The sequence below is a fragment of the Cygnus atratus genome, chromosome 1 (assembly GCF_013377495.2).
Source record: "Cygnus atratus isolate AKBS03 ecotype Queensland, Australia chromosome 1, CAtr_DNAZoo_HiC_assembly, whole genome shotgun sequence".
NCBI classification, from domain to species: domain Eukaryota; kingdom Metazoa; phylum Chordata; class Aves; order Anseriformes; family Anatidae; genus Cygnus; species Cygnus atratus.
This window is the reverse complement of record NC_066362.1, coordinates 26,519,364-26,535,674: the sequence shown is the minus strand read 5'-3', so window position 1 is coordinate 26,535,674 and position 16,311 is coordinate 26,519,364. Positions and strand designations below refer to the sequence as shown.

Here is a 16,311-nt window from a genome sequence, read left to right as displayed (position 1 = left end):
AGCGCCCAGGGCATGGCTGTGAGCAGCACCAGGCCCTCGGCAGGAGGCCATAGCAACCCCCACATTTGGTGGCATCCAGTACGAAATGGCTCATCCTGACGTCTCGCCGTGTGCCCGGTGGCAGGAAGGACTTGCCGCAAGGAGCTCAGAGTTGTGTGTTGGTTGGGACAGCCCCAACAGAAGCAGCTCCTTCCAGCGCGGCAGCGGTTGTTACACAAACCGTGCAACAACGCGGTTATGTGGAGATGTGAACACTGCAGAGTTTGTAAGAGTCACTGAGCAGCTTCTGTGTAACGAAAGGCGAAGGCAAAACCGGCGTAAATCCAGCAGAGGCCTCGGAAGCATTCCCTGCGTGGACCAGGCAGGGCGGCAGTACCCAAACATCATGTCCGGGACGTCCAGCTGGCGCTCTTGGGCGCCTTGCAGGTGTGGACATCCACCACCTCCAGGCAGTCCTGGCAGCGCACGGCGCAGCACCAGTGGAACTTGCACTCGCATTTCGTCATCCTGCTGACGCGCGAGGTGTCGTAGCCTCGGCCGCAGCACATCACCTCGCAGCTGTCCATGCCGCGGGACGTCTGGTTGCAAACCCGGCCGGCCGTCCCTGGGGACCCTGCAAGGGGAAGGCAGCGGAGGTCACTCAAAAGAGCAGGGGGTGGGTTTTAAGGGAGGACAGAGAGCATACAAAAACAGGAAAAAGAGACATCGTTTGTGAGGAGTCTGTTCCTGCAACATCACATTGCTCCACAGAGGAGCTGTGGGAGGGCTGCCAGACCCCAAACCACTACATCCAGGGCTGCGAGGGACGCGCTGGGCAGTGCCCCTGCTGCTGAAGGCTGAAGTCTCTGCCAAACCCAACACCACAGTGGGCATTTTGGGTGCTGGGGCACTGGGCCTTGGTTTACATACCCAGTGCACACCAGCCCAGGGGGTTGCTGATGATCTGTGCTACCACACATCCCCACTGAGCAAGTACAAAGGTTTCTGCTCCTTCCTGATACAGAACGCATGAAATTGATTTACAGCCTGCTATGGACAGAAGGAGGGCAGGGAGACATCCCGCACCTCTCTGCAGCTCTCTAGAGCAACTTGAACAGCTCTGCCCATCCCCAGGAGGCACAAAGTGGCTGGATTCACCCCTTGAAGGCATCTCCTGCCCAAACTGCTACTGTGCCACACATCTAACACAAACTTATCTCAGGGTTCACTTTAGTTTGAGAGGGTTCGACAGATTATTCTTATCCACCTGAAAACTTCATGGAAACTCATTGCTCAGCCTAATTTCTGATCTACTGATACTATAAATCCATTTCAGGCAGAGCCATAAGATAAACATCGTGCTGGCATTTTCTTTAGACCAAACAATAGCTATATTCTTCTGTTCTTGGCCAAAATGGAATCTCCTAAATAATGACTGCAGTCACTGAATTAATTGGGAAAATTTTACAAAGTGTATCTATGTGGTTTTATTATCATCTAGTGGTACAGTTATTTCATAGGTGTACATGAAAAAATTAACCTTCTAAGAGAATAAAATGCATGCAGATATTAATTCAAATTTGCATGAAGCAGGATAGCAAATCATTCCTAATTAATAAAAACCCAAGATGCAATTTGTAATTACTGAAAATTCAAGCTGCATTAACTCTTTTTTCCCTCCCTGTGGTGCACTCATGGTTGCACCTCATGGTTGCATGTGCCGCCGCTGCTGTACTGAAGCACTTCAGCACGTACCAGCATGCGCTGTCCGACAGTTTCCCCTGTCCCCACTGTCCCCAGCACCAGGGACACATCCCATTTTTTGGCCCTGGACCCAAGCACACAGGCACTGAGTGGTCTCAGGCGCTTGAGTGCAGCCACCTTCTCAGACCGCCGTCTTTCATGACGGGTGCGTGATTAGCACGGTGTGGGAGATTTTGCTCTTTTTACATTGAATCAGGACACGCTTCAACTGAAGTCCTAGAGGAGAGCTTCAGTCCCCCAACGGCAGCTCAGCCTTCTCTCCCATAGCCTATAATCCATTTCACTTAAATATTTAAATATTCATTGGGCCACAAACAGAAGCATACACCTGGAAAGCTTTGACTTCAAATGACAGCATCACAGAAAGGCCGAGGTTGGCAGGGCCCTCTGGAGCCCACCTGGTACAAGCCCCCGCTCAAGCTTGCTGCTGTGGCCAATACACGAGCTCAAGGTGCCACCTCAGGAAGGAGGTGGCCCAAATGGAGGGCCACATGCCTGGCTCCCTCACTGGTCAGCCAGTACGGAGCAGGAGGAGAGGGCACACGGAATGTGCAGTGTGGCTGGAGACATGCTCTGGTCCCCAGACCAGGCTGCTCTGCCTGGCTAGGCTCTGCTGTCCCCATCTCAGCCCTGTCCCCAGTTTGCCCAGCTCTGCCCAGCACCGGGGCAGGAGGGGAGCTCGGGGGCAGGCTGAAGTCTTGTCTGTTTGAGGGAACACCTGACGTCGGTGTAGAAGGACCTGGGAGGATGCAGAGCTGCGTGCCTTGCCCGTGATCACATCGGAAGCCTGTGGCAGAAACAAACCAGACCCTGCTTGCAGGCTACCATGCTCGCCTTGATCCATGAGGCAGCACAAAGAGCAGGAAGAGCTGCATGGTGCTGTGCTCGTGCAGCCCACAGACACAACTATTGCATTCCACGCTGTGCAAAATGCCTTCAACTGAATAACCATGTTTATAGGGGCTTGTCCTGAGGGTTTACCATACTGATGTAGCCCAGTAACAAAGTCCTGGGGTGCCTAGGCTGTGTGTTGTGGTATGTCAAGGAGAATAATCTATAATAACCGTGATTCAGGTTAGATTTCAAACTGCTGTGGGAGGAAGACCTCACGCCAACCTCTGCGATAAGGTCAGGGGGATTCATCGGGAACTGCTGTGATGAGGTGCGGGAGCTTTCCCGGGAAGGTGCAGCAGCATTCCACAGCCGAGGCACAGGTTATTTCCCAGCCCCAAAGTTCTGATTTCCAGATGTTTGAGGAAATCACACAGCAGCCAAGAGAAGAATGGGAAACTCCCACTGATTTCTATGGGAGTTTTGCCACCGACTTCAAAAAGAAAATGATTTCATCCCTTAGCAGACAGTCAAAAGCCAGTATCATCTGATGTCACCCACCACACATAACCAGCAGTACTGTGCCACTAGGGGAGGAGACCACATCATCCACAGAACCTGGTGAAAGAGTAAGGTTCATAGCAAGGCTTAGTTCCCAAGCAAAGCCAATGCTTTTGAGAAGTTCAAAGAGCCCCTTCAGCATCTCTGTGGCTTTGCTGGAGCCTGGGGAGAGTCCCTTGTCGCCTGCCCCCACCAGGGAAAGCAGGACATGGAGCAGCCCATGCTGGGGCTCCACCACTGGGGACTGACAGACACCTCCAACTCTTTGTCAACATTCAACACACACACTCAGCTCGCCTCAACGTAAAGCCCTTGCCAAAACAAATTCAGCTACGACACATGCACACACAAAACCCACTCCCTTTCATGAGACAGAGGATGAGCAATAGCTGACAGAGCAGCCACACACATCACGGCACTCCTTGGAGGTGCTCCAGCACCGAGGCCACCAACAGAAACTGAGCAAAAGGGCAGGATTTTCTGTTCCTGCCCTGCTACCTGCAGCGCACCTCCTCATCACGTAAGAGGCAGGACTGTGTTCTAACTCGCAGAGAGTTTTCGTGCAACCTCTTTGTTTTTAGTTCAAGTTTCAGAATTGCCATGCCAACACACAACACCGTACCTGCCAAGATATCCACAGGTTTGAATACTGCCGACTTTATGGCCTGTACATCAAACCCTTTCTTTCTTCTTGGTTTGCACAGTTATTTTCTTGAGCAAACACATGGAAAGTTGAAAATTACTCTCTCTCCATTCCTAAAGCACTACAATGACATTATTTCTCTATAACATGAGATTTTCCCTTCTATTTCTATTGATTAAAAATCTGGCTTCAAGCAATAAAGTTCATTACTCAACATGTACATTAAATAATAATAATAAAAAAAGTTAAAACCCTGATAACAATAACCAAGTTTCCACACTTGCATTTTGGAAAACAAATAAATAAATAAAAGCAAGTATTGACAGAAAAGTGACTCTGAAGATACTTTTTAAGTCAAGAAATACGAGGGCCCTACACACACCAGACAAGTACAGGCGGGTCTGAGGGGGCAGGCAGCGCTCTCAGGAAGCAGCCTTGTCTGGAAGAGCTGGGGTTTTGCAGGCCAGCAACGAAGAGACAGAAACATATTGATAAAAGAAGAGCTTATCCAGATTCAGTTGACAGTAAACATGTGTCTGACTCCAGTTCCCATAGCCACTAATAGCTGCCGCAGTCCTCCAGCTCCAAGAGGATCCTCAGGCGCTGGTGTGGCCTGTTCCTGAGGGCAGCCCCTAGTCCCCTCAGGGACGAGCGCCTGCCCTGACCAAGGGCCGGGACTTTGCCTAACACATTGCCAGTGCAAACACTGGGAGATGTAGGCCAAGTATTCACACAGGGAACAACTCAGCAAAAAGTTTCTGACAGAGATCAACATGGGTTTCTCTCCACAGGTTGCATACTTCGAGTGCTAACACGTCTCACCCAACACCAATACTTTGCAGGCTGTAACTTAATTTCACATTTTTCTTTCACTCCAGATTTGGCCTTCCTTATTCATCTCAGAAATCTAGCACATGGCTTAGATGGGGCGGTAAGGGATAAAAAATAACCCTGTGAAGGAGTCCTCAGCCACAGCCACGTGCCCACTTGTCGGGGACACGGGAGACTGGTACCACACGTTCCTGACCCAGGTGTGCCACCCCCAGCCCATGTGCAGGCAGAGGCAGCAATGCTGGCTTTGATGGCACCCAAACTGGAACCAAATGAGTGTTGGGAGAAACCTGTGGGTAACTCAGAATAGCTTGGAGTACATCTCAGAAGGGTTTTCAGCAGGTCCTGAGAACATCTGCACATGGGCAGGACCCATCTCTTCGCTCCACCACCATCTTCAGGGGGCCAAAGCCTTGGTGCTACCACAACAATTGCAAGAAGTCAACCCTTGTTCACCAAGGTGATCCTGCTATCTCATCCACCTAGGAGAAGTGCTCTCTCAACTTCATCCCAGCTAACCCAAGCACATAACCAAGCTCAGCCTGCACTAAACCCTGGGGTGAGTTAGGTGGGGGTCTCCCTGTAGAAAGAGGTTTCACCCAAACACTGCCCAAGCTTTTTGGTTGCTCTGCACAAATTAATTTTTTATAAACCTGATGGACTTTTTTTTTTTAAGAACACATTACTCTGCTTTAACAGACTCTACAAACAACAGCCCATAATAGAGGATCTACCAGTTAACTGGTGATGTCCGTGATATGGCTGCTCACGCACTTATTCCCAAAGCATTCTCTGCTTTTGCACTAGTATATTCAAAATGTGACAAACTTGCTACAGTTTTCAGTCAACCTAGCCTGCATGGATGGTAAAGTGGCAACATTTTAAAAATCAACCTGTTTCTACCAGAAGCTTACAAGCAGACAAATGGCATTTCTGAGGTGAAGTTGCACATTAGGGATATACTAGTACATGCTACACCTGGGCTGCTACCAGTGAAACCTTCACTTTATTTCCTTTTGCCGCATTATGATCTCTAAGCAGTCTGTGTATAGTCCTTGGTATGCTTTTATTGATTTTAGAAGCTGGCAATTCATGTTAATATAAGGGAACACCATGCAAAGCGTGTCAAAATGTGTAAGTTCACAACAAGGTTTTCAAAAGTCCTCTTGGATGTCCAACTTCTGTTTCTATTGAACTATGAGTATAAAAATGTGGGAAAAAAAAGATTTTTGCTTCCACATGAGCAGAATCCAGTGACTTCTGAACACTTTTGAAACCATCCTTTGGTCCTTTTCTAAAAGTTGTGAAATCTTAATGCTAGATAGAAGTGGTTGGCTTATTATGCGCTCTTGCTATTAAGCGAGTTGCTGTTAGTGGTTTCCACAAATTATCTCTCTCCCAAAAGCAATGACTCCTCTTTTCCTTCTAGGAAAAAAATAATAATACTGCAGTTTTCACTTTGCAGGGGTGATTCATGTATGTACGTCCAACTGCCCCTCCCGGACAGACTACTGGGGTGTATCCAGTGACAGCACCCTCCGATGGCTGCCTGCCACCAGAGAGAAAAGCCAAAGCTACAAGCTCCAACAGGAGGAGGCGAGATGCAGGGTTTTTTTGGATAGATCGCTGGTGATACAACTCCTGAGTACCTTTAATTTACTGGTTTATGTGTATTAACACACCCAAGCCACAGAGGATACTGGCTTTGTCATTTCACAGTTTGTGAAGCTGTCTCCTGGTCAAGCTGCAATGCTTCATAAAATGTGCTCTGGGAATCCTTCGTTCAGCCCTGATACTAATCAAACTCCAGATTCACGGTTTTTCTGAAGCACTAAATTGCTTGAATTCCCTGGAGAATGAAAGGCAGAGCTATATTCAAGGGCATAATAAAGTGCTGTGGTATTACATTTAGCTGACACTGAGATGCTGTCTGCATATTTCCAAACTCAAACTTCTATAGTCTCATTTAATTTAACCTCCAATCATCTAACAGGGCTAATGCTCTGGAGTGCTCAACAGGGCAAAATAAAACTAATCAAGAAAAAATGCTGCTCAGCTGCTGATGTTATCTCTGTTGAACTCAGATCAGCTTGTGTTTATCTGATTCTTTCTTTGCTCCATGAGAGTAGCAGGCAATCCCGCAGAATTGTTCCCTTTCCCATTGAAGGTTTACTACAGCTTTCCAAAAATGTGCTCTTCAAAACAACCACATTCTCAGGATTCTGAGCGGCAAAGAAACGCCTCATCTGAAGTGTTATCTGGGGATGAGCAAAAGCATATGTCAGGCTGCGATCTCCGGGCGGGCTTGACAGCACCAGGCAAGCGAGCAGAGCACACTGCGGTGACAAACGCCCAGTCTCCTCCACGATAAAAAGCCTGACATGTTAGGCTAGGCTTACTGCAGAGATGATTAAATGGCTTTTTGACATAGAAGTGGCTCGTGCACTGACTCTCCTTTTAAGGGGAAAAGTATCACAGATCTTACAGTGAGAAAAGCAGCTTCAAGGAATGAGTTTTGAATAAAACCTGGTCTGCAAAGAAATCAAGTTTTAAATAAATCCTAGTCTCTGCACAATGCCACAATATGCCCATTTATTCACCTGGATTAAAGTATTAGATTTTATGGTATCGGTCACTACTCAAGGAACAATATGCTCTTGTGCAGGTAATAAGTACCACCTGCAAAAGCCATAAATAACATTTAAAATTACCTTGACTACTTAACTAACCAGGAACACTACACAATGTAAGTGTACTGGATGAAATTCTGGGTTCGCTGAAGTCAATAGTACATGACCAGGATTTCACATATTGTTCTTATTTAAGTACAGTTGTTTTGCAATGCCTGTTCCAAGTAAACTTGGATTGTAAATACACAGTGGTGCCAAAAAGAGCTAAGCTGCGTTGCTATCCAGATACTTATGGATGTGTCATACCGGGTGCACTCTGGTACGTTATACAACCTATTAATTAGTTCCACAGCATCTTTCATACATTACTCAGTCTCTCTCTCTTTTCCAAATTTGTTTGTTTTTTTTTTTTAGTTGTTCTTTTTTCTTTAGTTGTTTTTTAATTCTTAATTGCCACATCAGGAAATGCTACATGCTGCTCAAGAGCTGTTAGCATGCTTAGCGTTGCTCGGCAATGCCTTGAACCCTGGAACTTTGTTAAGGGTGCCTCCACTGAAAGCCTCTACTGAAACCTCTGAAAGCAGAAACATTCAGTGTTAACAGCAGCCCTGAAACTTCATCCCTTCCCACTGGGGCTGGCACGACTCTACAGAAAACATGATAGTAGTCATGGACCGAGCAAAGGCTGACTTACAGAGAGGAGTAAGCACTGTGTCTTTGGATGCACGGTGCTTTGCCCCACTGACCTGCACTCCTGCAGTCACCTGCACTTCCTCCAGCCACCTTGCACCACGTTATGGTGCGTTGACTGGTGCCAGAGTAGAGCTGCCAGATCTCATGCCTGTGGGGAGAGGGGCATCTGCTGCTAGAGACTGTCCACAATGAGCTGTGAGGAATGTGCAGATAAAGGACACCTGTCTCTTGGGACTTTACAATACAGAAGAGAAGCAGCGTAACTGAGATGGTTCCATGGGGACAACACAGGACTGGGTTCTGCTGCAGTTACACCTGGCAGCTCTGCACTGAGCTATGGGATACAACTGTACACGCGGCTGCATTATGGCATGGACCAGCCTCCAGAGCGTAGCTCAAACTTGTCCCAAAAGCAACCTTTGCCTTGCAGAGTCTCCATGGTTCCATAGTATCTGGAAGAAACTGCTGAATTGTATTAGAACTGGCTATCGTACATCTAGAGACATTGAGGAGCTATCGTTCTTGTGCAGAGCCATCCTTCCAGAACATCTTCCTTCCTGTTTCCTGCTGGTTATATGCATGGATTTATATATATACACTCATTAATAATGATATTTTTTGACCTGCAAAGGACAAATGTCTGAAATAAAACCATTCATGTGTAATGATAGAGGCTTACCTACATCCCTGTCCCTGATACAGTAGTCTGGAGAGCTTTCAAAGTATACCAGGTCATTCTTAGTTGGCTTCTTAAATCTCTTATTAGCCACAGTGAAACCCGTGCCATCTTGATTCATGACCACCTGAATCGCTCCATTGTATTTCTTCCACAGATAATCTCCTGTTTTCCTAAAGTCTGCCATGGCCAGCCAACAGGTCCTTAGAGTGCATGATCCACTCACACCGTGACATTTGCACTCCTGTTTCAAAAACCGCTTCACGGCCTGTTTAGAAACGCAGTAAAATATACACAGGTAAAACAAACTGTCATTCAAGCTTCTCAATCCTTTTCCATTGATCCTGTAATGCCAGGCTTGCAATGGGTCTTGAAACCACGGTCTGTAGTGACACCCACTGGTAGCATCAAGTCAGCCTCGCATGGTGGGTCTGCTCTGCTTGCTTTTCTCAACCATACTACCAATCCTCCGAGGGTGTCCTTACCTCCCCCCCCGCCAGTCACCCCAAAGACCTATAGCACAATGTAATGACAGATCACAGCTCGGACAGAAGGAAATAATCTGGGTAATGGACAGAATTGCTCAGCCCCTCGATAGGTGAAGGTAACCCATTGCACCATTGCTCAAGCTGAAGCACCGCCATACTGAGCATCCCTATCTCAGCTTCATGGAGTTGCTCTTTGACATGAACACTTATGTTGTATGGAAAAAAAATCCAGAGAATACTGTGAGATTTCCAGTGCTGAATTGTTAATGGAAATTGTATTGCAATCAGGTCTAAATTTACCATGAAAAAGTTGACTAAACAGTTCGACTCATCAAACAGCTCTTAGGCATGGTGTCTAAATGCCTATGCAGATATAGATGGTGTTTTAATTATTGCCTAGAAAATCATAAGTATTTCATATTAAAGTGTTTTTGCAGAGCCGCTACAAAACACCATATCTAGGCTAGGCACTTGATCTACACACAAGAAATAGGGTATTTGTAAAATGCTTATAAACATTTTAACAAACATTTTAGAGTACGACCTTTGTTAGTTTGCAGTGGAGAGATCACCTTCATCATTAATTTAATGTCTGGATAGCATGAAAGCCATTTCAGCTTCATCTCAAACATTTAAACTATCTATATGATGTTAGGGAACAACAAATGGGTTCGTATACAATAAATATTTCATTCCTAATTCTGAAGACATGGGTATTTGATCGATAAATATTATGCCTTAAGGGTTCATGAAATACGAACGTTTTAGAGTTTGCATAAGGGGAACAGCATCACAGGAAGAAGATAACAGAGAGAAAAGGTGCGTGACCAGAAGTGACACTGATGCACAGCAGGGCAGTGGTTCCCATTCAAGCACTTAGTAATGAAGTAAGAATGTGTTATGTAGCCAAAGTATGTTTCTTTTTCTTTCCAACCTGTAAGCGTTTTTTGTGACTACTTCAAAGAAAAAGTAGGACTGGGATTCTGCTCAGAAAGGGATTTAGGCAGATGCTCGGTTTTAACTATCTGAAAAACTACAGGTACACTTAAAAGAATTTGTTGGACTGAGGCCTTGAATACCTGAAGCACATCAGGATGCAGCACTTATTTTGCTGGTGGTGTCCCTGTGCTAATACACAGCATATTACTTTGCATGATTCCTATGAGATTACTATAAATACTTATTCAGTGTATTTTTGAATTAGTAAAATCCAAACAGTCTAGATTCAAGAGGAACCTATCAACACGGGACTCCATTTTTGGTGGTGTGAAGAGGAGGAGGGCGCAGCTGGCCTCATGCACACCTGGATGCCAGGCTTGTGGATGAGCTGGGGTAGTGAGGTGCCTGCAAAACTCAGCCAATACTACTGAACCATGGGTGCAGACCAGCACCACTTTCTGTAAAGCAGGCCCTAAAGCATATGAGAATGCGTTGATTATTTTTAATAAATAAAAAAAACTATCTGCTTACCAATACTGTCTTACTATTTTGCATATATATATATTTAAATTTACTAAAATATTTGATTGTCATAGAAAGAACTTTATGGCATGGAACTAATTCACCCCCATAAAGTCTTTGCTTGTGCTGTAGACTGCAGTCTCTTTTGGGCAGTAACATACCAGCGGCTATATTAGCTTGGTTCCCCCCCAGTTGTATATTACAACCATGCATATCACTGATCTGAATAGCCTCATCTGACTGTGTTATATATGAGTTGTACCTGCTGGTAATAAACAGGTGCAACAAAGATGTTGTTGCAGAAAAATCATCTGCAATCATCAGTAAAACTCATGACAATTGGATTTTTTTTCTAATACAGGATAGATAATATATTTTTATAGTATATTAAGGGAACTTTTTAATACAAAAAGATCAGAATATGAACAATTTACTTCCTACTGAATGTATTAAATTAAGGAGAAAAAGACATGAGAAACAAGAAGGCTCTTCATGTTAGAAGTGTTAGGTGTAGCAATATAAAATATCTTTCCGTATTATTCCAGATGTTGCGGATGAAGTCAATTTTGAACACATTTTGAATAATGAAACAGCATTTTCCAGCTATGTGCACTATTCTTATTACTTATCACTACTACCACCAAATATCAGTGCATGTCCTCCTCAGCCCTTGCACTAGCAGTGGGCGATATGCCCTATGATATGACTCCCTCTAGTCACTTGCAATAAATAACAAAGTGAAGATTCTTTTTGTTGAAATCAAATAATGGGATTTTCATACAATGTTTAGAGAAGGGTTTTTGTTGAGAGAAGGTTGAGGCTGAAGCCTTTTGGAGTTACATGTGTTATGACTTCTGTTTTCTTAAAAAGTGAAGTAATTCTATTTTATCTCTGCCCATTCTGTGTGTCAGTTTACCATACACGTAGAGGAATAGACAGTAATGTTTGTGGTTTTTTTTATTATTATTATTTTCTCCAAGATATTTTGAATTTGCTCTTTAATAGTCCAACCTGCTCTTCAGTGTGGTCTTCAGCCTCTCTTAGGAACTTCTGTTTTTTATTAATCAGAAGTAAAACTCCTCCATATGTAAGGGTTAGGTGTAAGGATTAGGCTCGAAACAAAACCTCCACCCACACTGACCCTACAAAGACTTGTTCTTATCTTCGTCTTCCTACACAAGGAATCACTGAATGGACTTGGTATGGGGCACTGACGAGCAATAGCTCTTTCTGTATGTGGAACCCCCTGTCACACTGAACCTTCAAGGGGGATGGAAATGGCATCTTAGTCTTCCACTCATCCCATACTCTTTCCTAACTGTTGAGACTGGCCAGCGAGAGCCAGCAGGTACCTGCCCCAGCACCATGAGAGCTCACAGCGAGCATTTCCAGGCATCTGGGGGACGGATACCCACCTTCCTTCCAGCCCTGTTGTTGTGCAGGTTCATCAGCGCTCTTGCGTCTTTGCCTTTCCTCTCTTTGGCATCCACGAAGGCCCTGGCGAATTTAACACCGTAGTCAATGTTATCGCTGCAGCCGCCCCAGTCAAAATGACCCTTGCTGTCCTTCGCAGAGCCTTTCTTCTTGGGATCGCAGGAGCAGGATTTCAGCTCTCCTTGGCTACATGCCCTCGTGATAGCAAAAACTACCCCAGCGGAGGAGATGGCGTGGACAAAAGCAGATTCCCGACTGCCTGAAACAAAAAGGCTGCTTTACAAATCATTGAGGTAGCTGCTCTGAGCAGCTACCCTAACGGTTAAAAGTCAGCTATCCTGGACTTTTTGCTAAGCAAAACTGGGCTGAAATTGCACAAATGCATGTTCCCCGGAGTCAGAATTAGTCATGGCTTAAACTTGGACCCCTCCCTGGTAAAAGCTCATCAATACAGTGTTGGAGTTGGAAAACATTAGAAGTTTGTTCCTGATATTGATTAATTTACTTTCACGGATCAGTTGTTTTGCACAGATACATGAACAGGACAGCTGGTGTTTCTATCCTGTTTCGTCGATTTAGAAAAATATATGAAGTGCTATTTCAGAGAGCAGTTTAAGAAGTCATTAAACAGGGACACTGAAACGACACGTACATTGCAAAATCCTGCAACCGACTTTTGAAACTAGTTTTTCCTCTTCTGAGGCACTTGGAATAATCTTGCGTGCTTCAAAGACAGTAGTGAGAAATCTTTGGGGTCTTTTTCCTGAAGATAAGTTAAATTTAACTTTTCTGTCTATAGCCAAGCCTGGTGGCCTTAGTTCATACAAACAAGTTCCATGAAATCAATGGCACTGCTTGTGTAATACTCCAAGCAGGATTTGGTCTCGCAGATGTGACTTCCACACCCCAACTGCTCAGGCAGTTTGCCTTCCTGTTAACGAAGTTATTTTATTTTATTTTTATTAACAAATTTATTTTATCAAAGACCGTCCATATTTCTAGCCTATGCCTACTCTGGGGTACCTATTTCAATGCAATAACTGCTTAGGTTTATTTTTTAAGTCTATCTTAAGATGTAATACTGTACAATACAGAGCTGTATTGTATTGACACAACTCTCTCTATGGTAACGGGACATTTTCAGCCTCAGGAAGGTTTTTTAGCATGCAAATTGTGCAGTAGCTGGGGCCACTGGCAACAAGCGATACCCGTTCTGAGCAGTCACCACCCTTAGATAATATCATCGTAGTAAGTAGGACCCCAAAGAGTCAATGATGTTACCTGTAACTCCATTTTAGGGAAAATACGATGACTTCAGCACGACACCATACAACTTACTATTGAGTTTTTATATTCCAGCAGCATCTAGATGCTTCAGATATGAATGGCCCCTTGAGTTCTGTGTGCTGTGCAAACCTTCAGCAAACAACAGCTAAAAATTTGCAAAAGCACTGGGCAAACCCTGCTTTTTCCTACACTGGCTTCAACATCACGCAGAAGAAATCTTGTCTTGTTACAAATCACACTCTTTGGAAGATTTCATTTCTGAGAAAACATGTTCAGAAACATTACAACTTCTTAGCGTGTTAATTAAAAAGAAACACGACGTCGTTAGAAGAAAAATGTTTCATTTGAGTTTATTAAGTTAATCAAAAACATTTCATTTCAAATTAGAGCAATATCAGGCCACGTTTCCCATTACAATCACTGCCTAACCAGGCTCAGCGTACAATGCAGAAGTCTTGTGTCTAAATTCTCTCCTATAAGCCTGCAAGTGAAAATTTCAGTTTGGGGCAAACTGCGTTTTGACTTGTTTATGACATAACCTCCTCGGAACCAGGCCGTGCTCCACCAGACAAAAACCTCATCCAAAACTTCAGCTGAAAACTGCGGGTGATGTCGGCAGTGACTCACAAGTAATTGCTAAGGGAGCCCGAAGATGGTTATGGGCAGTCACCGTTCAGCAGCAGCAGAGGCTGGCACTGAGCGGGGCTGCACGGGTGAAATCCCACTGCTCGGGTCCCTGTGGCAGGAACACAGGAGCCCTTTGAGAGGTTGCGTGCTGCTCCATGCTTCCCGGGAGAAACGCTGCAGCAGGGACCGACTTATGGGAGGGGTCGTCACCTGCCATCCCAGTGAGCTGGGATCCTCTTGGGATGCCAATGGCCCCTTCCAGCACCCAGTGGAGTGCTGAGGTCCCCAGCTGGGGCTGGGCAGCTGCACTCTGGAGCCCCTGTTTCTCTGTAGCCCTTTTTGTGGTGCATTATGTGCTGAAAAAAGATGTGGGAACTGCATGGCCAACTGCTAAAATACCCCAATTCTCTTTCTGAACCAAAGGTCTTTGTGCTTTGACAGTGGTTTTTAAGCAAAGTAGCACTCTTATCATAGGATCCCAGAATGGTTTGGGTTGGAAGGGACCCTAAAGCCCACCCAGTTCCACCCCCCTGCCATGGGCAGGGACACCTCCCACCAGACCAGGTTGCCCAAAGCCCCATCCAGCCTGGCCCTGAACACCTCCAGGGATGGGGCACCCACCCACAGCTGCTCTGGGCAATCTTCCCCAGTGCCTCACCACCCTCTGAGGGAGGAATTTCTTGCGATGACAGCACGCCTCACCTCGCCCTTCGCTTCTCTCCCGGGGTGCCTCAAGTGCTGACAGAGGGAGACGCCGGTGCACCCCATACCCCCCACATCCCACCCCACACCCCCATCCCACCCCCCGGCCCCCTCACCCCACTCACTGCGCAGCAGGACGCGGCCGAGCAGGCGCTGCCCCCGCTCCAGGGCGCTGCAGTCCCAGCGGTGCCGGCGGAACTGGTGCTGGCACTCGGCCGTCCAGGCGGCCACGCCGCGGCCGATGGAGAGCATGGCCTCGGGGTGCCGGCGGCACAGCTGCCGCTGCCGGCTCACCAGCCCCGGCACGTTGTCGCACATCACCCGCGACGAGCCCACGGCCCCCATGTACCTGCGGGAGGCAAGCGGCAGGGCAGCGGCGGCCCCGGGCTGTGGCAGGGACCCCCCTCTAACCCCCCCCGTACGTCCCCTCAGGGCGGCCCCCGAGCTCCGGGGGTCAAAGCAGCCCAAACCGGCGCTTAAAAACAAAATAGAAGCCCTGACCAAAATTAAATTACATCATCATCTGTATCCAGATGTTCTCTATTAAGCCCTGACATGCTTAGCGAGGTACCGCACGTAGAGCCCGAGCCCTAGGTGCCTTCCGAAGGGCTCCCCCAGCGGGACACGTCCCTCTCTGGGACCTTTCCCCCCCCGGAGGGTCGGGACTCCCCGGCTTACCACCATGAGGAGGCGACCCGCGGCGTGGCCCAGAGCAGGAGCAGGGGGAGCGGCCCCCAGATCCCGGCGAGCAAGTTCATGGTGGGAAGGCGGCGGCGGTCAGCATCGGGGCAGGCGGCGGGCCGAGGGGAAAGCCCATGGAAGGAAGGGGCGCCGAGGGGGCCCCGAGGGCTGGAGGTGGCTCCCTGGGGGCCAGGGGGTCCCCGGCGGCCTCGGCCGAGCCCCGCTCCCCGCTCCCCGCCGAGCCTCCCCTGCAGGCGCGGCACAACTGAGGGGCTGCTGCGGGCTGCCGGCGGACTGGGTGGGTTCGGGTTGTGTGGTGTGTTTTTTTTTTTTTTTTTCCCCTGTAACGCTGATGGATGAAATGATGTCAAGAGACACTTGGGGGAAGAGGAGGAGGAGGGAACACCTCCGCTCGGGCCAGGAATCCCGATGAGCCAGTTGCTTCCCGCTAACCCTACAAGCAAGCAGCCGGCCCCAGGCACTGCAGTGGGGTCGGGGGCCTGGTGCTGGGGTCCCCACGGCCCCCTAGTTCAGGGCCACCACCTCCTGCCCCTGGGGGAACTGGCACTGCCCCATCCCCTGCCCAAGCCCATCGCGATGCCAGCACCGGCCCCTCAGAGCTTTCAGGGGAAGCTGCGGGCTGGTGGGTGCAACTAAGCCCATTTAGCAACTTTTTCTCCACACACCCAGGGCCACAAATGCTCCAAACCCCACAGCACACGTTGTACCCAGACGGAAAGGCCCTGTTCTAACTCAGGCACCTGTGGTGAGGTCACTCAATAACCCGGGGAGCACAGTGCTCAGCCTCCCTGCCTTCAGGTGCCAGCCCAGGTGAAAAGGCTGGGGAAGAAAGCAAAGAGAGGTGGTGTGGGACCGCTGCTTCAGGCGGCAGCTCAGGACTAGTGCTGGGTGCTACCGCTGGTGAGGAGTTGAGAGGACAGCCGCAAGCCTCTAGCGTTAGAGGAAGAAAATGCAAAAAGTAGAGTTGTATCAACGCCTGAGGCGGTGCTGTTCACCTGCTTC

At 47.5% G+C, this 16,311-nt stretch overlaps 1 protein-coding gene across 1 annotated transcript; it reads right to left on the bottom strand.

Annotated features, from left to right (window-relative positions):
- Nucleotides 1-383: 383 nt before the first annotated feature.
- WNT2 (Wnt family member 2) lies at nt 384-15,392 on the bottom strand. The gene is made up of 5 exons (XM_035544139.1): nt 15,286-15,392; nt 14,733-14,956; nt 11,973-12,250; nt 8,612-8,876; nt 384-613 (listed from the first exon to the last, which is right to left on the bottom strand). The coding sequence occupies exons 1-5, from the start codon at nt 15,363-15,365 to the stop codon at nt 384-386; spliced, it is 1,077 nt and encodes a 358-aa protein (XP_035400032.1). The 5' UTR covers nt 15,366-15,392.
- Between the last annotated feature and the right edge of the window lie 919 nt (nt 15,393-16,311).